Source organism: Photinus pyralis, unplaced genomic scaffold (genome assembly GCF_008802855.1).
Source record: "Photinus pyralis isolate 1611_PpyrPB1 unplaced genomic scaffold, Ppyr1.3 Ppyr1.4_LG6, whole genome shotgun sequence".
In the NCBI taxonomy this organism is placed as follows: domain Eukaryota; kingdom Metazoa; phylum Arthropoda; class Insecta; order Coleoptera; family Lampyridae; genus Photinus; species Photinus pyralis.
The window spans coordinates 41,824,898-41,848,227 of record NW_022170663.1 but is presented as its reverse complement, the minus strand read 5'-3'; the positions used below and the strand labels follow the sequence as shown (position 1 = coordinate 41,848,227).

General features: G+C 34.1%; 2 protein-coding genes across 2 annotated transcripts; both read left to right on the top strand.

The window, feature by feature from the left end:
* The first annotated feature begins 20 nt into the window (after positions 1-20).
* LOC116174442 (juvenile hormone acid O-methyltransferase-like) lies at positions 21-1,063 on the top strand. Its single transcript, XM_031492362.1, has 3 exons — positions 21-406; positions 458-735; positions 789-1,063. Exons 1-3 carry the CDS (start codon positions 45-47, stop codon positions 947-949), a joined length of 801 nt encoding a protein of 266 aa, XP_031348222.1. The 5' UTR covers positions 21-44; the 3' UTR covers positions 950-1,063.
* A 9,830-nt stretch (positions 1,064-10,893) lies between these two features.
* Positions 10,894-12,238, top strand: LOC116174953 (juvenile hormone acid O-methyltransferase-like). The gene is made up of 3 exons (XM_031492992.1): positions 10,894-11,248; positions 11,294-11,571; positions 11,619-12,238. The coding sequence occupies exons 1-3, from the start codon at positions 10,896-10,898 to the stop codon at positions 11,777-11,779; spliced, it is 792 nt and encodes a 263-aa protein (XP_031348852.1). The 5' UTR covers positions 10,894-10,895; the 3' UTR covers positions 11,780-12,238.
* The last annotated feature ends 11,092 nt before the right edge of the window (positions 12,239-23,330 follow it).

Here is a 23,330-nt window from a genome sequence, read left to right as displayed (position 1 = left end):
AAAGCTAGTTCTATTAAGACCGCGTTACCACACACGAATTTATAATGTACAAAGCTCAAACATTCCGAACGCACAGTCTTCTCGCTCAAAGGGATGCGAGGGACGCAATCGAAAAAATCAAACAGACCATGGCATGGCGGCCCCATTGCAATGTGCTGGACATCGGTTGTGGAACTGGGAACGTTACGCACGACGTTCTTCTGCCAATTCTACCAGAATCGAGAAATACCATAATTGGTGTCGACATATTAACCGAATTCGTACAGTATGCGAATGAAAAGTACGGCGACAAGATTGTTTTTGAACAAATGGATATCGCTAACTGCCAAATTCACGGAACGGACTACGAAGAGCATTTCGATCATATCTTCTCATTTTACTGCCTGCACTTTGTAGGCGAACAGGAGTAAGTAGCTTTCACCATTGGGTACCAATTGCCAATGTTTGGGTCTTTTAGGCTAGCGCTAAGGAATATTTACAGGCTGTTGAAACCAAGTGGTGACTTCTTCTTCACCTGCTTCGTAAAGTGTAACTTGTTTGAAGCAATCCGATTTCTGGCTGGAACCGAGAAGTGGAAGCCGTCCATGTCGGAATATCATAAGTATCTATGCCCATACCAATTCTCCTCGGATCCCATAATTGATCTCGAACGAATGCTGTTAAAAATTGGATTTAAAGTTTTACAGTTGAGCATCGAACCAAAGGATATCATGTTGCCGACGGAGTCCGCTTCCGGTAAGCGAAAAGCATGTATTACAATATCTGAAAGCGCTGACCCTTTTTTGTAGCATTTATGTTTTCGCACTCGCCAATCGAGTTGCCTCTAGATTTTCCGTCAGCCTGCCTAGATGTTTTAAGGGAGTGGAATGATGTACATACCAAAGAAGATAATAAAGAATATTGTTGCCTGAAGTATCATATGATTTTTGGATATGTTGCAAAACTTTAGTAATCTGTTTTATGTATAAATTTATGTTATGTATATTATTTATCTATACCTAAATGTATCATATGAACAGGCTTTTTATACATGTAAGGAAAACCAAGAAAATTTTAAATTAAATGGCTTTATCGATTTTGAAATAGTTTTTCCTTTCCTGGGAATGCATCTAAATGCTACGAAAAGGCTCTCTTTCGGGCTAAAAATTGGTTCATTCTAAAATTTGAATTTCTTTTTTAATGAAAATGGCATCTATTCGCTAACCCTACGATAGAAGGATTGAACTTACGGTTTTGCGTAGGTCCTTGGACATACCCACTTTGATTCTGTAAATAGGGGTGTGCAGAAATTCAGATTTTGACGAAATGTGTTATTTTTACATTATCAAAATAATAAAAATTGTACAAAAAAATCAGCTGCATTAATCCAACCGTAACCTAGTTACATCCGTAGAAAATTAGTGAAAAACTGACTTGAGAATAGTTCTTTACGCGGATTTTTAAATATTTTTTAAGAGCTATTACTATCAACGTTTTCATTTAGTGTATAACTTATTTTCTAAAAAAAAACTGGTTAGAATTGGTATCGCAAGAAGTACCGTATTGACCTAGGACCAAAGTGGACCTTCATCGGTTAAAATTTTGATCACTCTCGCTCTCGCTGATTTTCGAGGAAGATCCCCTACTATACCACCGGCTTTCCTCGTGGTAGTTTCCGTAGCCGATATATTAAGTCGTTTATTATCTTCACAACGTGTACGGTCCTTCCCAAGCTCACTGTAGTAATTTTGGGGATTGTCCGCGTCTCCTCTGGGGACGATACAGCCATACCAGATCTCCAGGTTGGTAACCACCTGCTGGATCTTCATGGTGTACTGCAATTTCATTCTGTCGCTTGCCAACTGCATTATTATGGCGAATATTATCATGGATAGCGCCTAATTTCTGACGCAGGTTTCCCACGAACTCGTTGCCCACAGTTTCTTCTTGGCCCGTCTTGTACCGAATCGCAAATCACATAAAAATGCTCTATCAAATGACACATAAAGTAAAAATGGCTTCCATAAGAAAAAACAAAGTTGATGATGGTTAACTGGAGACGAAACGTCAGACTTAAAATTGAAAGCTAACATCTTTCAGAGGGAAAAAGTGGCTATGATAATGTGTCATTTATTTTAAAATATCTTCTTAAATAACTTCAGCAAAAATAATTTCGTTTTATTCCGCATATCTCCGAAAGTAGTCGGAATTTTTTCAGTTTTAAAACTGCATTTTGTTAAGCAAAATACACAACTGTGCCCAATTTAAAGAAGATTACGTCACATTCGCCTTCGTTCTTTATTACCGATGACTAATTTTTTACGGCACCTCGATATCTATCGAGATTTCTGGAATGTTCGCTATAATGTTATCATATGGGGTCCTACATTTGGTGGTCCTTTTTAGTTAACGATGTAGGAAGGCTGGTAAGCAACTGTTCTGTATAAAAAGTAGGCCAGAACCAGTCACTTGGATACTCTTATAGGTCGTAAAAGGTGTTAAAGGGTCTTCAACTTTCCGGTATTAAGTTCTTATAAATATCATTAAAAGCTCTTCCATGGATTTTAAAGGCCTGTTAAGGGATTTAGATGCTGTAGAAATGAAAACATTTTGAGGAAAAACAACTCATGAATGCTTAAATATTCGTAAATCTCTTCAAAGTGTTTAACATCTCTTAAACGCCCCTTAAGGATCAATGAAACACCAACATTTGGCATACCTGCAACTCCAAAAGTTTGATCTTTCGGCTGACAATTTCAACTAAATGATTTACGATTAATCGTCGACTTTTGGGCATGCCCGCGTTAAAAATGGGTTAAAATTGTAGTTATATTAATTTGCCTTTGAGCACCGGATGATCCGCACCCCGAATATCCCGCTTGGCCCTAAAAGTAGGCACTCAGAATGTCGCCTCCTATGGAAAAACAGTATTCTTTCAAAAATTGTGATTTTCTGGGACCATCCCTTTAGGAATCATAATAATATTCGTATTCAAAATAACCGGACGCATTTATAATGAACACAATTACTGCTGCGGACGAAACAATTGAAAAGTTTTGGGGAGCGTTTCACACGAACGGGGTTACATGACTTAACTGTTGTACAGGATGACAATTTGAAAACTTACCCCCCTCCCCCTTGTCTTAGTAAATAAACGAGATATTTTAAGAAATCAAAATCCGTTTCGGTAATTTGGGGAGGGAATCACAATGACATAGTTGGCGACGCACCCCCTCCAACTCCCTGCGCCCCAGCCACCCCAACTTTTAAATCTTAAATAGTGCCCCTCCACGTCGTTGGAAAGCTCTGAAAATATGCTTTCCAACCATACCACATAGAATTATATTTAGGTTAGTAATTATCGTGCAAATCAAAAAATAAACTAAAATGATACATTTGAAATCTGTCGTATTTAAAACGCAACCGGCGAACATAGACGAACGAAGACAGAAAATAATTCAAGAATGTCGAAATATTGCAAAACCAACATTTGAAAAGGTTCGACAAGAGTTTGAGAATAGATTATACTACTGTCTTACCAATAACGGAAACCATTTTGAACATTTATTGAAATAAAAGCCAACTTCAGAAAATGTATTATATTAGTTTATTCTTTGATTTGCACGATAATGGGGGGGGGGGGGGGTCATTATTTAAGATTTATAAGTTGGGGTTGGTGGGATACAGGGGGTTGGAGGTTGGTGCGTCGCCAACTGTGTCATTATGATTTCCCCGCCGAATTACCGAAACAGATTTTGATTTTTTGAAATATCTCGTTTATTTACTAAGACTTGGGGGGGAGGGGGTAAGTTTTCAAATTGCCACCCTGTAGATAATGGAACGCAGTTTAGTTTTAGTCGATGAAAAAATGGTGTAACATTTTTTCTTCCTCGATTTGTCATCCAGCCAGTAATGGACATGCTAAAATTACCAATACATACAATAAAAGAGTGACATTCAGTACATTGATAAACAGATATTTGTTTAGTTACCCTCTATAGGGGTATCACCAGCATTTCTAAGGAATAAAATAGAACTAGACTTTGTATTATTAAGTGTACAGCTAGCCTTAACGTGTTTACAAAACCATGGGAGCTGATTAAAATACAATCACTGATTAGTCTTATTTTTATTTTGCTAACCATAACGTGAGCAATTAAAGCGCAAATTGTAGAAGTGATTCTAGTAAATTTCTGTGCACCACTTTATCAGTTACAGGTAATGCAGATACTAACGAATTTTCCTGTCGTCTATACCTCCATGTGCTAATTTACTTAATTGATAGTTATTTATTAAATAAGACGATAAAGGGGTATTTTAACCCTTGAGTCAAAGATGATTCACGAGATGGTTAGTTTCTATTTATCGTCGGGTATAGTACAAAGCTTATTTTATATCAGAAGCCATTGTAAGCTTAATTTAGACATCAAAAATAGCAAGCTTACTGTCGTCGCGGTCGTTTCCATAAAAACAGCATTATCATACGTTCTGAACGTCATTTTATTTCGTGTTTGGTGTCTCATTTAAAGTAAGAATGCTGCGCGCCGTGCCCTTAAACTCGTTGCGCGTGCTTTAAAGACTTGATTATACACTTGTTTCTTAATATACTATTATTACATTCTGTTAATATACACCCAGCATATTTCAATTTAGTAGACGAAGAAGTTAAAATAACCTCCTACAAAAATTTGCTGTCACCTTTGTATGTAAGCGAAAAAGAAAGCTCACATAAAATTTTTCAGTTTCGCCAACTTAAGAATGACGAAATATACTTGATGTGAACTTTTAATTAAAATTGTGGAAAATTCATAGGCCTTCTTCCGCAAATTTTTTTATTCTAAACGTGTTATTAAGGTGCCCTCTATCCATTTCGATCAATTTCATTATCATACCTGGGGGGCTTATTAGCGTCACGTACCTCAAAATTGAATACTATCTGTCATATTTTTTTATCTAAACCGCCCACTTTTTACACTGATCTTCATGAAAATTTGGGATTAAGTTCAATTTACCCTTCACTTCAAAATCTAATGCCGATGAGCTCTTCACTTTTTAGGGGTGAAAACTACCCCTTTTTTCCAAAATCTATAAAACTATGAACCATTAGTGTCTGGGTTTATTAACGTTTATATTTAAAATTCATTGTCGGGGCATGTTGAAAAACCTTTAAGGCTACAACAACCTAAAAATATTTTCAACGAAATTGCAATTGTTATACAGGGTTATTTAAATTTTTTAAAAATAGAACCCCCTGTATATGATTACATATTTCGATTCCTTGGTCAATTTTAGTGTGACTATTTATTACTCGATATCTAAAATTCGTCGTTTTTCAAAAAGTAGATGTCCAGTAAAAATTGAATATCGCAATCATTAAATTGAGAAGGCCGTGACTCGGCGGTATTACTAAGCATGAAATGTACTAACATACGCCGAACTGGTAAAATTAAACTTCTTTTGTGTCAATTTTCAAAATTTCAATCAATCAAAGGTAACTTGTCATATTTCGATGTCGATATTTATCTTTTACATAATTTTTTGTAATTCAACAATTTCTAATAATTACACAGTGTTTTTCGATTTTTAAAGCCTCTTAGTAATTAGTAGGCCGTTAAAAATGATAAACAATTGAAATTATAAAAAAATTACTCCAAATAAAACAAAACAAAAACGCTTGTTTTTCATAGCCCATTTCAAAAGATAAAAAAGATTCGCGCATAAACAAGTGTACACATATTCTGGGATATAAAAGGGCAAAATCGCGCATGCGCGGTTGTGCGGGTGGTATCTGTGCTAGCCACATTTTTTTTTAATTGAAGAACCTATGACACATTTTCCTATACCGTTTCTTGTATTGTTTTTGAAATTAGAAAGAAGTATCTATATGCGTATATGTACTATGTAGGCCTAGAATAAGAGATGTTCATGTAAATTATAAATGTGTTTGTTTTAGTCCATAAACGCTTCTTTTCCTTTTTTTGTTGGTTCAGAAGAAGCATTTTTCCAAATAAACCAAAGGTCCAAAATTAATTTTTTAAGAGCTATGCTTTGTTGCTTAGCATCTATTAGGCATACACCGCCTTTTTTTTTAATATTTCCATTTCTATATCGTCAAACTGGATAAAAACTACAGAAAATCTACTGCAAGTAATGATGACCATTTGTAAATTTTGGTTAGATTGTGTTTATGGAAAATAAATAGTAACAAAGTAAAGTTGGTCTAATCCATAATATATTAATTAATAAGAAATAAACAATTTGATGATAACTATTCAGGGTGATTCAAATTCGAGGGCCACCATGGGGATTTCGTTTCGTATTTAATGCTTAACAAAATGCAGTTTTGAAACTGAAGAAATTCCAACTACTTTCGGAGATATGCAGAAAAAGCCGAAACTTTGCAAAATCGTTTTTATTTATTAATGAAGGTTACTGATATTTCGAAATAAATGATACATTATTATGGCCACTTTTGTCCTTCTAGAAGATGCCACTTTTAAATTTTAAGTTTGACGTTTCGTCTCCAGTCAACCATCAACTTTGTTTTTTCTTATGGAACTCATTTTTACTTTTACATAAATGACACATACTTAATAGAGAATTTTTTTTCTGATTTCAAAAATGTAAACATCGCTATTTTTTAACAAGAAATAGCGCTATTAATTCGTAAAAACGCTAAAAACTACGTACGTACACTACCCAAGACAAAGTTTTCTAGGCAAAAAAGAAAATATTTTAATAATTTAAAAAACATGTGATGTTTATATTTTTGAACCCTCTTTTGAATTCTCAATCAAATGACCGAAAAAGTAAAAATTACTTCCATAAGAAAAAACAAAGTTGATGATGGTCAACCGGAGACGAAACGTCGGATTTAAAATTTGAAACTAGCATCTTGTACAGGGAAAAAAAGTGGTCATAATAATGTGTTATTTATTTCGAAATATCTTTTTTTAATAACTTCAGTAAAAAAGAAAAACGATTTTGCAAAATTTCGGTGTTTTCCGGATACCTTCGAAAGTAGTCGAAATTGTTTAAGTTTCAAAACTGCATTTTGTTAGGCATCAAAATACGCAACTTTGCCAAATTTAAACAGTTCTCTAGATCCCCATGGTGGCCCTCGAATTTGAATCAGCCTGTATAAATACAAATAAAAACAAATGTCAGCGTATTATATACTTTTGAAATCAGAAAGAAAAGATATATTCAATTTTTGAATAATATAGAAGGCGTTCTATAAAAAATTTACCAAATTTGTTTTGTCCGTCCGTCCGTCTGTCCGGATCCACTTCTGCCGTTTCGAACTACTTCTAGGGGAATGCTCCTAGAGTCCTGGAATTTTTTGCAGTAGGTAGTCTATACCTTGAAGGTGTGCCAGACAGCCATTCGATTTCGCCGCCTAAAAGGGGCGCCCCCCCACGAATTATTTCCTGAGATGCTGTTTGAAAGTAAAACGTGCATAACTTTTACATACGACAAACAATTGGTCTCAGATTTTGCATACGCATGGCTTTAGTGGTGTCAAGTTAAACTTTAGAAAATGGGGGGGGGGATTTCATGGTATTCTAATGAAACGTCTCATCGAAATAAATTGGTTTGTACAATCTATCTTTCCCGTTCGAGGTGAGTGAGCGACGGGGCCTGAGAGGGGGGAGTTAAAAATTAATTTTACGTATTCTAATTAAAGGTCTCAACAAAAGGAACCATTTTCTACCAACTACTGCCCTTTCTTTCTGTCCTGTCCTGTGCACAATTTATACTTGTTTACTAACTTGGCGATATTCATTTGATTTTTTATTTTACATTGTCTGGTAATTTATGACAAACTCCACACCTTTTCTTTCTTATAGTAGTAATAGTAGCTCAAAATTGCATTAAATTTGATGAGTAAGCTTAAAAACAAAACTGTAAAATAATTAGTCTTTTTCGCGCAACTTTTAACCATAACGCCATAACGTTAGGCCCATTTCTTGTCAAAATGTCAATATTCAACCATAGACGCTTCTCTGTGAATTGAATACAAATCAAAGATAGTTTTTCTTTGCCATAACACTTTTATTACGTATATTAAAACAAATGCGCGCCAGAATAACTAGAAGTATAATTTAAACCTTCTTTAAGAATTAATTTTCAAAAAAATTAAAGTTATGTTATGTTTTGTGCGAATTTGTATTTATTTTTACTTTTGCCTTTATTATGTAATGTTTTATAAAACAAGAGATCCGTAAGTATTACCAGAATATCAATGACTTAATAAATGACTATTATATAAATTAATAAATATATAAGTGCTAAGTATACTCTCTTTGTGCAAATGAAATAGCCAGCAAGTAATAAGAATTCAATGTCGTCAAATATTTCCAAAATGGAAGCTTCCACCATAACAAGCCATGGTAATCGTATTTCCGGAAAAATGAAATACAAAACTCGTCTGTAAAATGACACTACTTGACTCGGAAATTAAAGTACTCGGCCCCAAAGGGGTCTCGGACTTCAATATTTTCTCGACAGAAATGTGTCATTTTCCCATTCCGCCTTTTCGACCTCAACAAGCTTAAATGGCTGTAATACGAGTCACACGACTTTATTGTCTTCCAAACAAAAATTGTTTGATCTATTCATAGAACACGAAATATGCAGTAGCAAACAGATTCCTTTTAGAAACCAGAAATTGCCTGAAGGTAAATTTCCGGCTGATCTACGAACAGGGCATATGAAGTACAGACATCGTTTTCATTCCTTTAAAAAGTTCAACTGAGGTTTTTTTTGGAAATTCCAAAAAGCAATTTTTGAATTTAGACTCATGCCTCTTGACATTTATTTATTTCAAGTGCGCCATCTTCACGTGGAGCATTTTCTGTCAGCAACCAAAACCAGTGTTAACAAAGTTGCTGCATTTTTTTAAAATGCTTAACAAGTTTGTATACAGGGCGGTCCATATGTATGGAAAAAATTCATCTTGGCAGGAGTCGACTTCTTCGAAAGCTTTAAATTATAATGGGGATCGTGCGGGACTTTGTTTGAAGGGGATTTTAATTCTTTGTTTAGCAATATACGGCTTTTTAATTTAGAGCTCACTCTCAAAAAATTAATTTCAAAGATGTGTTGAACTACGTAGAATGAAGCGAATAATTTCACATTTATTATTTGGTATATTTTCAACAATGTACCAAAAATCGGGTCCATTGTGCTCCTCCCATTTCCAAAAAGTCCGCTTCCGAAAAATCGCGCGAGTATAGGAACGGTTTTCACTCGATTCCAAAACTTTTAATATACATTCTCAACAATTCAATTTTCTGAATCGGAATTTCCGAAAACAGCAAAACAACAAAATTTGTACATTCTATTGCATGTATGCAACATTAGACCGTTGTGTAAACTACGTCATGCGGACTTTTTTATTATGATGGAGGATGGATCACCCTGTATAATGTAAATTTCAATTCAAATGGTCTGGTCGCTAATTGGAGATTAAACACAAATTCGATCGTAGTATTCCAATGCGAGGTTAATGCCGTGTATCATAATTATTAGATGTTTACTTTTTTTTAAAATAATTGCCCTGTTATTTTTATTTTTAATTGCAAAGTAAATTGGGTGTTAGAATATTAGGTTTAATCATCTGGAAACAATTGCATTGCGTTCTGTAAAAGTTTCTCTCCGGTCATTGCGATAAGGAGTTCGTTATCGCTGAGTTAAAGCTAATTAAATTGTAGACAAGCAGATGTGCGCGTTAAGTAAACACAGAAACGCAGTTTATTCAAAGACCCGCTGTAATTTTTACAAAGAAGGCGTAGCGAAGGAATAAAAGGGAAGAACGTTTTAAATAAGCGAAGTGGACATTAAACAAGGATTTTTGATGGGCGTATTTTTAGTGTATGGCAGTTAGCCGTAATCGAGTACGTTTTTGAAAGATAGTCAGTCTGGGTAAAGTTTCAATAGAAGAGAGTTAGTTGTGTGCTCTAAGAGATTTTCTTAATGCGTCGTTATAAAAGCGAATGTTATAATTTAAGTTAAGCTCAAGCGTCGTGTTACTTATACCGAGAAGTACTCCGAGTTTGTGTCTATCTATCGGATCGCATCAAGACACTTTTCTTTAATGTTTTACAAGTTACCCGTTTCAGCGAAGTTTTTCCACCATCAAATCGTCTAAAATATTATCTAAGTCAGTGTCGTTGAAATCAAGAATAACGCAAAAATAAACAAAATAAAAAGAAGAGTGTTTTGTGTTAGTGCGTCTGAAAATGCCAGTTGACCGGATTATTAATTGTAAGGTATTTAAAACTTTATCTAAATTTAATTTTTTCCAATCGATCGCTTGTTGCGTGGTATTTGTCCTCTAGCCTCGAGCCTTCTTACAGCCCATCGTATTGCTTTGCCTGAAATAAATTATACAGTGTGTTTATTAAACATATGGCAAAAATTAAAGACGTAATCCCTTGGTCTATACTAAGCATATTTTATCTTTTGATAATTTTTGAAAGAGTGCTTTGTTGCAAAGATTCGAGCCAAACATTTTTCAACAATAATAACAAATAATAATAAAAATGACATGTATCATTTCTTAATCTACAACATTGTTTGAAATGACTATCATCAGCTAAGATGCATCCGGACGGTTCCAAAAACACCAGGATCGTTTCTTACTGGGTTATATCAGCTTATCGGGATTTAAAAATGTTAAGAATTTAGGGAATATTTGTGTACGTTGAAAATTTTGAGAACCCCGATTGAAAATTAATAAAAAATCTTCAGTTGTTGCCAAGGGCACCGCGCCCAGTCTTTTCTTATCGGGATTAAATTACACGATTGTACTTGAACGTCTAATAGAAATTTATTCCGGTTCTAATCTCTATCTCCTAAGCCTTATATAACGTCCACACCTTTATCTAACAAGCACAGTGTCATCTGCAACAATGTATCGAGCTGAACTATTTCAAAAATCGAGCGTAATCGCCCAAAGGGATGCGCAACAAGTTATGGATCGAGTTCGCGAAATGGTGAAGTGGAAGGACAACTGCAACGTGCTGGATATCGGTTGCGGAACGGGAAATGTCACCCACGATTTTCTCTTGCCAATCTTGCCCAAGTCGACAAAGGTCGTCATTGGTGTAGATAAATTCGCAGGAACCGTCGAGTACGCCAGACAGCACTACGGGCGAAGGATTGTTTTTGAACAGATGGACATTGTCTATGATACTATCACTAATGGAGAATACTACGACCATATTTTTTCCTTTTACTGTCTTCCGTTCATTAAAGAGCAAGAGTAAGTAAGAGAATGGGCGGAATTAGATTGCGATAATTTTTGTAGCATTGCGCTGAAGAATATTTACAAGCTCCTGAAACCTGGCGGCGATTTCATCTTTACTTGTACCGTACAGTGTAATTTGTTCGAAGTAGGCAACGCGATGTCTCGTGTTGAGAAATGGAATCAGTACTTGGTAGACTACGAAAACTTCGTATGCCCATTCCAATTTTCCTCCAATCCAAAGGAGGAACTTGAAAAGTATTTGCTGAACGCTGGTTTTAATGTCGCGCACTTGACCATTGAGGCGAAGGAAATGATGTTACCTTTCCAACTATTTCCAGGTGAGATACCGGCATGGAGATCCACATGGTATCGTTCTTATTTTTAGAGTACATCATTTCGCATGCGCCTATGGAACTGCCCATAGAATTTGGAGTAGCCTCCTTGGACGTTATAAGAGAACTAAAGTCAGATTACATTAATAACGATACTGGGGAATTCTTCCATGTTAAATATCAAATGATCTTCGGGCATGCAGTAAAACCATGATAGCTGAAATGTCGTCGTGTCAAAAAGCTTCGATTATAAAAAGACAGTTATTCTTCATTTCACCTTCAATTTATTATTTTATTAGCCATATTCTAGATCGTTTATTTCTGTATCAACTTAATCTCGACCTTAACCAAAAAAAGGTGGTATGAAATTTAGTTCCTCCCCACGAAATCAAAGTGTTTTGACGTTTTTCCGACGAAATTTGTAAATCGATAAAGATTTTGTTTTATCAACTTAATCTCGACCATAAGAGCCAGTCACGCCCTCTCCCTAAATCCCATCCACCTACCTTCTGGTATTATTTTGCAAATACACCATCGAATCAAATCGTTTTTCCAACGAAATTTGTAAGTAAATGGAGCTTAACGTATAGAAAAGTACCTAAAAGTACGTAAAGTAAAGATATTGCAAAATATTATAAAGCTGAGAAATATGGGAGAAGAGAAGGTATTCATAAATAACGACCTAACAAGAAAAGAAAGAGTACATAGACAAGCAAATCAGGAAAAGAGCGGAAGAAGAAAGAAAACTATGAAAAACTGTCAAAAAATATCTATGAAATTTAGAGAAAAAATTGAAAACAAGTTAAAAAGTAATCGTAAACGATTTACATAAAGCGCATTTCCACCTGCATTCATTTCCCATTTGTAAGATGCAACTTCTGTTAAAATCGTAAAAATCCGGCCACAAATATGAAAGATAGCGTTGCACATGGACAATCCATTTTTGACGTGCTACTTCAATTTCAGTTTATGAGAAGAATTTCATTTCAATGCTTTTCTAAATAAGAAAGTTGGAACTGCGCATGCGCAAACCTAAATTTTAAAACTAATGTTAGATTTTCCTTTGTTCCAAGTGCCTAAGTATCAAATTTCACTTAAATGGTACCATAGATAAAAAGTTGGCACTGCGCATGCGCAAAGCCAAATTTTGAAGCTGGCGTTTGATTTTCCTTTATCCCAAGTGCCTATGTATCAAATTTCATTCAAATACTTTTATAAGTAAAAAAGTTTGCAATTCGGTTTATAAATGGTCGAGATGCGAAAAGGCACTGTGAATTTTGAATCGATTCGATTCAACTTTTGGCATTGCGTATTATACGGCTAAAGCTATGCCCATATTGAATTTCATGCAATTCAGTTCATAACTAACGGAGATGTAAAAGCGATCGAACATTTCTAAACAAAGTTATCGTTCACACGGACAGATAGATGGACAGACAGACAAAGGAACAGACGGAGAGACCAACCGGCAGGCGACAGATAGCAATGCAAAATTATAAACGATCTCTAGGATCGTTAATAAACGGCAAAAGTGTAAAATTATGGAACATGTAAAAAACGGTTTTTTTGTTTTTTTACAATAACTTTTTTTGTAAGCGGTACAGAAAAAATTCCTTCCTTGGTACAAGACTCGACACCATAACGAACCAAATAGCGAAAAAAGTAGAACAATAGCTCTTAAGATAAAGAACTAGTAGCGTCGCAAAACGAGCGGATGGACGGACGGACGGACGGACGGACAAAGTGGCCACAATAGCGCGTTTTTTTTTTATTTTTGTGGAAATGCGCTAAAAAGGCAGAGAAAGGTTCAGAACAATGGGAAACAATGAATTTGGAACAAAAGTGTGCAAAATTAATTAGAAGGAATAAAGGGGTTATAACGATAATATTTCAAATAAGCGAAGGTTTAAGGCAAGGAGGGATACTGAGTCCAACACTGTTTCTACTAACAATGGACGATATCATTAAAGCAACAGCAACCAGGACCAAAATGTGCCTTGGCGGACGGCGGCGTAATGATTTGTGCAGCAAATGAGAAGGACCGACAAGATAACCTACAGATATGGGAAGAAGAATTAAACAAAAACATGAAAATAAACACGAATAAAACAAAAGGTAATGGTGATAAGTAAGAAGAACAAGAACATTGACATAGTAATAGATCAAAGCAAGATAGAAGATAGTCCAAACGTTCATGTATTTAGGTGTATTGATAGACAGAGAGGGAAATATGGAAATGGAAATCAACGAGAAAATTGTGAGAATTATGTGTCAATTTGAATCCCAATTCGAAATCCGGGTAGAATTTTATTTTATCCGAATGTTATTTCCGATTTTATTCCAACTTTGAGTAGTCATTTCATTGCAATCGGCTTTTTCAAGTTTGTAAGAGTTTTAATTAAACGAATGTTAGGATTGCATTGTTGTGTCGGAACCCAGTCGCGCCCTTAGAAAATTAAAAAAAGAAAACTATAGTCCGTTTCAGATGTCCGTGCAGTAAAGGAATGCGCCTGCGGCTATTTTCCAGTAGCGCACCATTTCAACATACTTTAGGGTTTCAGCTAGGATCTAATACGTTTCTATTAATATGATATCTATATACATTTTAATGTTTAATGATTATACATGGTAATTACACTTGGTTTAATTGCATATATTTTTGGAACGCATTCTTAATAATTTGTACTTAATGTGCATGAGCAATTGTTTTACCCATTTGCACGCCCATGAACATTTTAAACGTGTAAATAAAACCATTATAAGCTCATTAACTATTGTCTCTAGGCCATCCTTTCAAATCCCTATTGCTATGGAGCGTACTTTTCCTATTTGTCCGCTTTTAAATACTGGTTTTCAAAAGGAAATTGCGTTGCGGCTTTTTAAAATTTTTCGCTATATGCACATTCCTTTACTGCACGGACATCTGAAACGGACTTTAGGGAGGTAGGTGTCTGTTGAGTAGTGTAGTGACCAGTATACCATTGTACCCAGCAGTAATTTTTTAGGATACCCTCAATAAATCCAGTTAAAAAATAAAAACATTAAAAAATCAAAGAGACATTTTGTCCGTTTACTCAGTTTTTCATTCATAACTTTTGTTAATAACATTTTTACATATCTCGTCCTCAAAGATCACTTTACTGTTATGCAGAAAATATCAGAAATTAGTTTCCAGCCAAGCAGGGCTGCTCCCAACACCTACAGTAAAGATGGGTCACCCTGTATGATCCATTTCAATTATTTTTACCGTTAAATGTTGGTTGTTGTTTGCGATTGAACACAATGTTGATCATATCATTTGAATTCGAGATCAATGAGGTTATATATCAGAATTATTTGATGTTTAAATTTTGTTTAAATAATCGATTAATGCTTTTAAATTAAAAAATTATTAATCAGAGAGCGAAATTTAACATAATTTAACATAATTTTATTATTGTTTTGTTTTTTTGTTTTTGTTTGTCTTTCCTTTGTTTGTAGGTAGTTACTTAGTAGATTTGTGCTTGTTTTCAATCAAAATTGAACTGCTAATTGTTTTATTTCGTACAATTTATGTGTATAAATATATTCTTTATGTGTCTAGGGGTACAGGGGGAAGAACAGGTAACCTACTGGTTTATCTGACCCTGAACCTATTGGTTATGGTGTAGGAACCATTTTTTTTCCTAATCAATAAAATCCAGTATTATTATTATTATTATTTGTACTTGTAAATTTAAATGACGTGTTTAAAAGATAGGGGACATTTGGAAATAATTGTTTTGTGTTATTATTGATTCGATAAGAAGTTTCGGTATCGCTGCGTAAAATCTAATTAATTTGAGATAAGCAGATGTTTTTTCGCCGAAAGAATTCAGTGGAAGACGCAGTTGGAAATGACAAAATGTTTTAAATAGCAGAAGAAGACATAGATTCGGGCTTTTTGTTTGGTGGGCGTTGTTTGGGTTTAGCAATCTGGCGTTATCAAAGTTTTTTTGCGAAGACAGTCAGTCGTGTTTAATTGCAAAGTTTTGTAGAAGAAAGTTAGATAGTGCGATAAGAGATTTAACTAATACGTCGTTGAAGTGAACGTTATATGTCGAGTTAAGCGGAAGCGTGTTTTACGTTTACTAAGAAGTTAGTCGGAGTGTTGTGTTTATGGGGCAGTTATCGCATATGAGACAGAAACAGTTTAAGGTAATTAAGATAGTTCAATCGATCGCTTGTCCGTGGCATTTGTCCTCTGGCCCTGAGTGCATATTTTTTTTTCAGTCTTTTTGATTGATTTATGTCGAATGAATTTATCTCATCTGTACTAGTTTTGTGATTAATCGAGCCCAAATTAGAAATTAGAACCTAGATAAGAGTTCACATGTCAAATTATTTGCTTGTGTCGTTATAGCCTTCGGAAATACTGATCCTTATTCTATATGCTTGTTTTGTACAGGGTCATAAACAGTATCGTAATAATGAGGATAATAAATGAGATTAACTTGAGCTTCATAAACTACAATTAAAACCATTGAGAGAACAATTTCATATGTTTGCTGTGTTGTTAACATACTAATCGCTGGCTCATTAATTTTAAAGCCCAATACTCGTTTTCAAAGAATTCACCACTTATAAGAATGAGAAGGAGTAATAAATTATATTTGCTATAAATAATATAGGATCTTTGCAGGACGCTGGAAATATACTGCGTGCAGGTAAGTCGCAGGTTTCCGTCAACATGATTTACTGCCCCATTCTGGAATACAATGGAGCGTATGAATAATTGTTGAACCTGATCTAACTGCGAGTTACTCACAATTCAGATGAAGCTAAATTTTAATAGATTCCCTGCGTTGAATCGGTTTGAAATAATAATATAGCTTGATGTCGAGCATCAATTTCGCCAATTTGAAGCCAGTTTAATTGGATTCGCGATTCATGCGAACTTATTTCTACTAAACCTTGCATTCATCACGAAGATAACGTTACCAAAGTGGTGAAAAAAGTCTACTGTACTATCGAAACGAGTTGTTTCCATTTTTCTAAACAGCGCAGCGCAGCATTTTCCAAGAAGAGATAAGATCAATTTATTACCGGAAGGGAATATTACTCACATCAATGACTGTAAATTATTTTAAACCTTTTGATTTGTTTAAAGTAATGGTCGTTTATTTTTAGGAATTTGCATGTTAATTTTGTTTAAAACAGATTTAATATTCCTAAAGGAGTCGACCAGCGAGAATTGTTTACATGAAACAGATTTTGTATTGTACTTAATGCTAAAAGCGGATCCAAACATAGAATTGGATTGTTTTGTTTCATTGATTGGAAAATTTGTATTTCATTTCATTTGGTTGAATTCAAATCAAAGTATGTGGAAAGTACAAATATCTCGTAGTTGAAAGAGGGGAGAGAAAAAATAAGATAGAAAATAGGACGAGAGCAAAGAGCAATAATAAGACTAATTGGAGGAATGAAATGAGAATTCATTCATTACGAAGATAACGTTACCAAAGTGGTGAAAAAAGTCTACTGTACTATCGAAACTATTTGTTTCCATTTTTCTAAACAGCGCAGCATTTTCCAAGGAGAGATAAGATCAATGTTACCGGAAGGGACTATTACTCACGTCAATGACTGTAAATTATTTTAAATCTTTTGATTTGTTTAAAGTAGTGGTCGTTCATTTTTAAGAATTTGCATATTAATTTTGTTTGAAACAGTTTTAATATTCCTAAAGGAATCGACCCGTGAGAATTGTTTACATGAAACAGATGTTGTATTGTACTTAATGCTAAAAAACGAATCCAAACAAAGAATTTGGGTTCTTTTGTTTCATTGATTGAAAAATTTGTTCTAATCACATCAATTACTGTAAATTATTTTAAATCTTTTGATTTGTTTAAAGTAATGGGCGTTTATTTTTAGGAATTTGCATATAAATTTTGTTTGAAGCAATTTTAATATTCCTAAAGGAATCGACCATTGAGAATTGTTTACATGAAACACATTTTGTATTGTACTTAATGCTAAAAAGCGGATCCAAACATAGGATCTGGATTGTTTTGTTTCATTGATTGGAAAATTGGTATTTCATTTCGGTGATGCCATTCCTTTGGGTGAATTCAAATCAAGGTATGTGGAAAGTACAAATATTAAATTATTACAGAGGGGAGAGAAGAAATAAGATAGAAAAGTAATAAGACTAAATGGCGGAATGAATTACAAAATGTTGAGCAAGATATTGAAAAAAAGTCACTGTTTTTAAAATTGTACTTTTAGGATTGGGCCCCCATTTCAGTCAGCCAGGGGGTGAACACTGCCATTCTATTTCCATTGCATCTTGCATCCATTGCGCTTTCGCAACTAGCAATTTTAATACCAACACTTTATTTACAATTAAAATCGAACTTTGAAGTAATTGCTTCTTAAAGCAAGGAAATGGGGCTAATTAACTTGCTCTTGCGTGGGTAATAAAGTTGTCAAATCCGTGCTTCCTCGTTACATATACGTTGTTGGTATAATTTTAGACACTTTATGTCGACATTTCAAATAGGAAAACGCTAATCTATCAGAGTAGGTATTCCTGTACACAGAAAGAAGATTTATATTTAGATTTTTTTTTTCATTAATGAATTCATTATCTTTGTCTGATAGTTAGTTTCTATGGGAACTAATGTACTCGTATAGGAGGTCGAACCAAATGCTGCATAAAAAATAACTATCGATTTTATTAATGAATGAATGTCAAGAATAGATTTGGACATGTAAATCAGTGCAATTGAAACATTTTCATCCTTACGGTTTTAGTTTAATGCTCGGATTTAAGTGTTTACGTACAAAGAACGCGGAAAGTTATTTTGAAGAGGTTTGGTGGATTAAAGTCTGTTTTTAGTTGAAACCTAAAAAAAAATAATTAATGGCTCAGCTTTTAAGACTTCTTACTTTCAACGTTTAACCTAAGTCTTGAGATAGTGAGGGTGTTTTTGCTGTGATGTTAGTCCTTTTTAGTTTATTAACAGAATTTCCAAATGCGGGGGTTATTAATGGAATAGAATAATTATCATTAAGGAAACTTGAATTTACAACAAGCATGTTGTACATAGTAAATATAATTAAAAACGAATTTAGTATATTTCTACAATTTCTCACAAGTGTGTAGCTAATGGATTGTGTTTCGTAGCACTTTAATAGTACACTACACAGTTCAGATATTTTATGGAAAAGACGGTCAAAACCTACCAGTAACATTTGTTAAAATACTAGTTTTTAGATTATGCCGAGGTGCCCAACATCTGTAGGTTTGTTCTCTTTTTTTTCGTTATAAAATGTAACGGGGGTTGCACCCCTAACCTTCCGGTCACAAAATTAATTTTTTTCTACAAAAGAAAATTGATCCACGGCTAGCTCTATACGAGAACATTTTTATGTTTTACTTTTCCATTCTTACTTGAGAATTAATTTTGATTTTTATTTCTGATTGTAGACAATAAATAACACAATCCTGGTAAAAACATAAATATATTGATCCAAAATTCACTTAATTTACGTTTTTATTTTTATTCCCAACACTGATATCTGGTCAAACATTTAAAATCGTGGCCACGTTCTTTCTTAACTACCCCTATTTAAATAACCATGAAAAATTTTACAATTTTTCATATTTTCATATCAACGTTGTTTGGAGTCTGTCAATGTCTCATAAAGGAGTATTTAACAAGGATGGAGGGTTGTCCTAGGGTAATATATTCTTCACGCAGGAATCTCTGAATATCTACGACATTTTCAAATAATACAGACTAAATTTATTGTAAAATTATGGTTAATAAATCATTACGATAAGTGTGTAACTAAACAAAAATTAATTGGAAAAGGTGTTCACGGTAAGCTCAGACGAAATAGCACCTCTAGGTGGGTCGGGGTGAATATCACGGTTTGGGTACATTAGCAATATAAAGAAAAAGGGAAATGTAGTAGTGGTAAACCAGATAGGCCCCACTTAGTCTTTAGTAAATTTCAAAAGAGAACACACCGAAAGAGGGTTCAGATAAGCTAAAGAAATAAAATAATTGACATAAACATGAATTGTCACAATCGAGGGTGATTTGATAAAACGTTTCAAAACGTTACAAACAGGACACTATAATATACAGGCTGATTCAAATTCGAGGGCCACCACAAAGAGTTGCGTATTTTGATGATGAACACAATGCAGTTTTTAAACTAAAAAAAGCTATAATCGTTAAGTGAACATCAAGCAAAAGTAGTAATTACAATTAGACTGTATCGAAAACCCGTATGTAAACAAACGTTAAATCAAAGACTCGACGAAAGTAGAAAAATTTGACTTTGAATTTCGGGTCGCAACCTTGTGATCAAAAGGGCGCGTTCAACTTATTTGTAACAGATATCAATACAAAGAAACAAATAAGAAGGGTAGTGAATAGCGAGGTACATAAAATATTGCGTAAGCGATTCTGACGTATGACAATCGTGTACTAAACCGTAATTAATACCCAATAAGAATCAGCAATCCGAATGACTTTACACTAGCAAAAGCAAAATTTTGATCGACCACGGGCATAGCCACGGGTTATCCTTATAAAATCTACGATGCACAAAGAACTACATTTCTATTGATCTAATCAATTCAAAATTTAAATAAGCTAGTATGAGCAACTTCTTCGGAGTAAAACAAATAACGTAGCTGAAAATGGTAGATATCGGTACGGTCAAATCTTCGGTAACGACAAAAAATGGTGTACGTAAAATCAGGTATATCGGATTAAGAGTAATGTTCTCCAAGCGGTTTTGTTAATACTCGCGGTAACAACAAGAGCAAATGGGTACATCTCCAGGTATAAAGTTGAAGTCATGGTTAATGTAGGTAGAATTTCTCAAACCGGTAATGTAGAAACTCATCTAACGCGTGACAATGTCAATCGTAATGAGATGGCGGAACCAGATGAAATTGCGATGACGTACTACGTAGGAAGTAGGTAATATCCAGATAAATACAACGTAGGTAATCCAAAAGAGAACTTAAAAAGAATTTTGCGTAATAGTTTAACATACCTCGTACTGTTTATATGCAAATACAAATCCGTAACAACGATTCAATGGAACACACCCACAGACATCAAGAACAAAGAGAAACCACTCCAAAGGTAAATGGTGACTGCCCAAACAATAATCCCTTTTCACAGGTAAGAAGAAAAAACTCACTGAAGAGGAAGAAATACAACTGCGCACAATACTAAACTTAAGAAGGGATAGAATGAAGTGCAGAAAAGTACAAAGCGTGAACTCTAGCAACAAGACAAAGAACTAGGTACCTATAACACTAGAACCTCTCGCGTAAGAATTTAAATAGCGAGAGTATAAGAATACTAAATAAGAGCACAAATAGAAAGTTAGTTAAACGGTATTTAAATCAGGAATTTCAATCGGTAGGAAAATAACGTTATAAAACTTGGATAATATTTCTAATGAATTGGATTGTATAATTGTCGGCATATCAAAGCTTCAGTTGATGAACATGTTCCCATTTAGGTTTAACAGTGTACATAGTGCACGAAGATTATTTAAAAAGAAGGAATTCAACATTAGATCATAGTTAATATTAATATTGAAATTCAGTAGGATGTTTTTTTTTCTATACGCTATTGAATCCTTAGGATTCGTCGGATATACGGATATCTGTAAACCACAGAAGAAGAATTTCAAGTTTTAAATTTTAATATATACGTTCAACTGTTTAGTAACATCTTGAGTTTTAATTACCTACCAGATTGAATGGATACTACCTTTGAAAAGAGCGACTTTTACTAATCCGATTTTCATAATTTTGGGCCAAACTTAAAATGGTGAAATCAAAACTGAAACATTTTTGTTCACTCAAAAATCCAAAGGAAAATTAAAAAATGTCAATTTCAGAATGACCCTATATTTTCTTAAGAGAAAAGTATTTATTATAAGATTTTCTTTATAATGATTGTTACGTAATGTGCCATTTTTAAAATGAGTATACGGAGCCAGGTAAAAATTTATCGGAGCTAAACCTAATTCTTCAACACCCTATATACATTAATCTAAAAGATAGCATATTAAATGTTTGTTTCAAAATTCAACAAAATTCAATATTGTTTTAAAGATTCAAAATTTTTAAATTAAAAAAAAAATTTCCTAGAAATTTTGTGTATTTTTCAAAATCATTTAAATCTTTTTCAATTTTTTAAAATATACTTAAAAATGTTTTTTGAATATCATCCCTGGTCTAGTTTAAAAAAATAATTTAATATGCTATTTTTAGGTTAAAATGCATACCGTGTTCCGGTTAAAAAAATGAGGTTAGGTCAGATAACTTTTGTACCTGATCGCGTATACTTATTTTCAAAACGGTAGTTTATTCAACAATCATTATAAACAAACTTTTTGTAATAAAAAACAAATTCAGAAATTCAATTTGTGTTTATTTTCCCTCGTATCTATTGAGCGAACGAAAATTTTCAAATTTTGACCCAAAAAGGGCACATGACGCCTATATTACTTTTTTGATACACTGATACACTAACAACTTACTATTGACCGTTTCTTACAAGAATTCATTTCACTTCCAGATGTACGTGGATAATTGATACAAAAATAGTTTATAGCTAACTAGAAGCCGAATCAAAAATGTGGTTTACAAATCGCAAATTCGGGGTCACAATTTAGCAAACGCCGGAAACTGACCATAAAGAAACGTATATTTATCGACCAAAAATGCTCGTTAAATGTCTGAGAAAATAATGAATGAGTTTAACAACCGGATACTGGATTTACTACTGAATTACAAATTGTACTTCGCATCAGTGACGTTCGCTTGAATAAATAGGGGTGTTCACTGTTCAGCGAACATCATATTTGCAGCCCCTAGGAAAATACTAAAAGTGCAGATGACAGGGAGAAATAAATAAACTACGACTGTCCCTGACATAATTCCTTTCACAACATACAAATGTTAGTGTTGAAATTGTGCTAATCTCAAAAATGAAATGAACAAACATCCACTTAAATGAGCACAACAGCAATAATGAATACACGAATGAAAAGAAGAAATAATATTACGTCGTGAGTAAGTAAGGTTTGATTTAACTGAAACGTAGACAGAAGCTTTATTTTTACATTTATAGTTGGGGTAAAAGCCAGACATTGAAGTGTTTAGAGCACACCACACCAATTCTGTTTATAGCTTTAGGTAGCTACATTAGACATTAGTATACGATTCAAACAGGAAGGTTATAGCTCTCAGATAAACAACCTTTAAATTTCATCCCCTAATGAATTAATTTGATGCTCATAGGAAAACTTTTATTGCACATTAGACTTAGGTACCTACCTCTGGGAGTGAGGGAGGTTCATTAGGCTCGTTTTTCTGATCTAAAATTTTGGAATTGAATTTTTGAATTCCAACTAATTGGAAAATCAAAAGTACCTTAATTAGTTCAGTCAAATTACGGTAATGAGGAAAATTTGAAGGGAACTGAAGATTGCATGACCACGATTAAAGAGGAACAATGTAAAGAGACTTGATGGGATTTTTGGAGAACTTGGCTGAAGGTAAGCAGAAACTTGAGAAGGGTTATGGGTAAATTTATAGACGCTTAGGGGGAGTGTAAACGAAGTTTGAGGACAATTTTAGGGAAAACAAATAGAAAGAAAACTGAAACAAAAAGAATGAATGAAGCGGTTCGGAATTGAACAAAAAATAGACTTTAAATCCCTTTCCTTCCCCTAGGGGGTATTCCATACCC

Bases quoted from the DNA above. Each gene is read 5' to 3' on its own strand.
- LOC116174953 (XM_031492992.1), top strand. From the start codon at position 10,896: ATGTATCGAGCTGAACTATTTCAAAAATCGAGCGTAATCGCCCAAAGG. The intron at 11,249-11,293 runs GTAAGTAAGAGA...TAATTTTTGTAG, and splicing joins CCGTTCATTAAAGAGCAAGA to CATTGCGCTGAAGAATATTT. The intron at 11,572-11,618 runs GTGAGATACCGG...TCTTATTTTTAG, and splicing joins ACCTTTCCAACTATTTCCAG to AGTACATCATTTCGCATGCG.
- LOC116174442 (XM_031492362.1), top strand. From the start codon at position 45: ATGTACAAAGCTCAAACATTCCGAACGCACAGTCTTCTCGCTCAAAGG. The intron at 407-457 runs GTAAGTAGCTTT...TGGGTCTTTTAG, and splicing joins CACTTTGTAGGCGAACAGGA to GCTAGCGCTAAGGAATATTT. The intron at 736-788 runs GTAAGCGAAAAG...CCTTTTTTGTAG, and splicing joins GCCGACGGAGTCCGCTTCCG to CATTTATGTTTTCGCACTCG.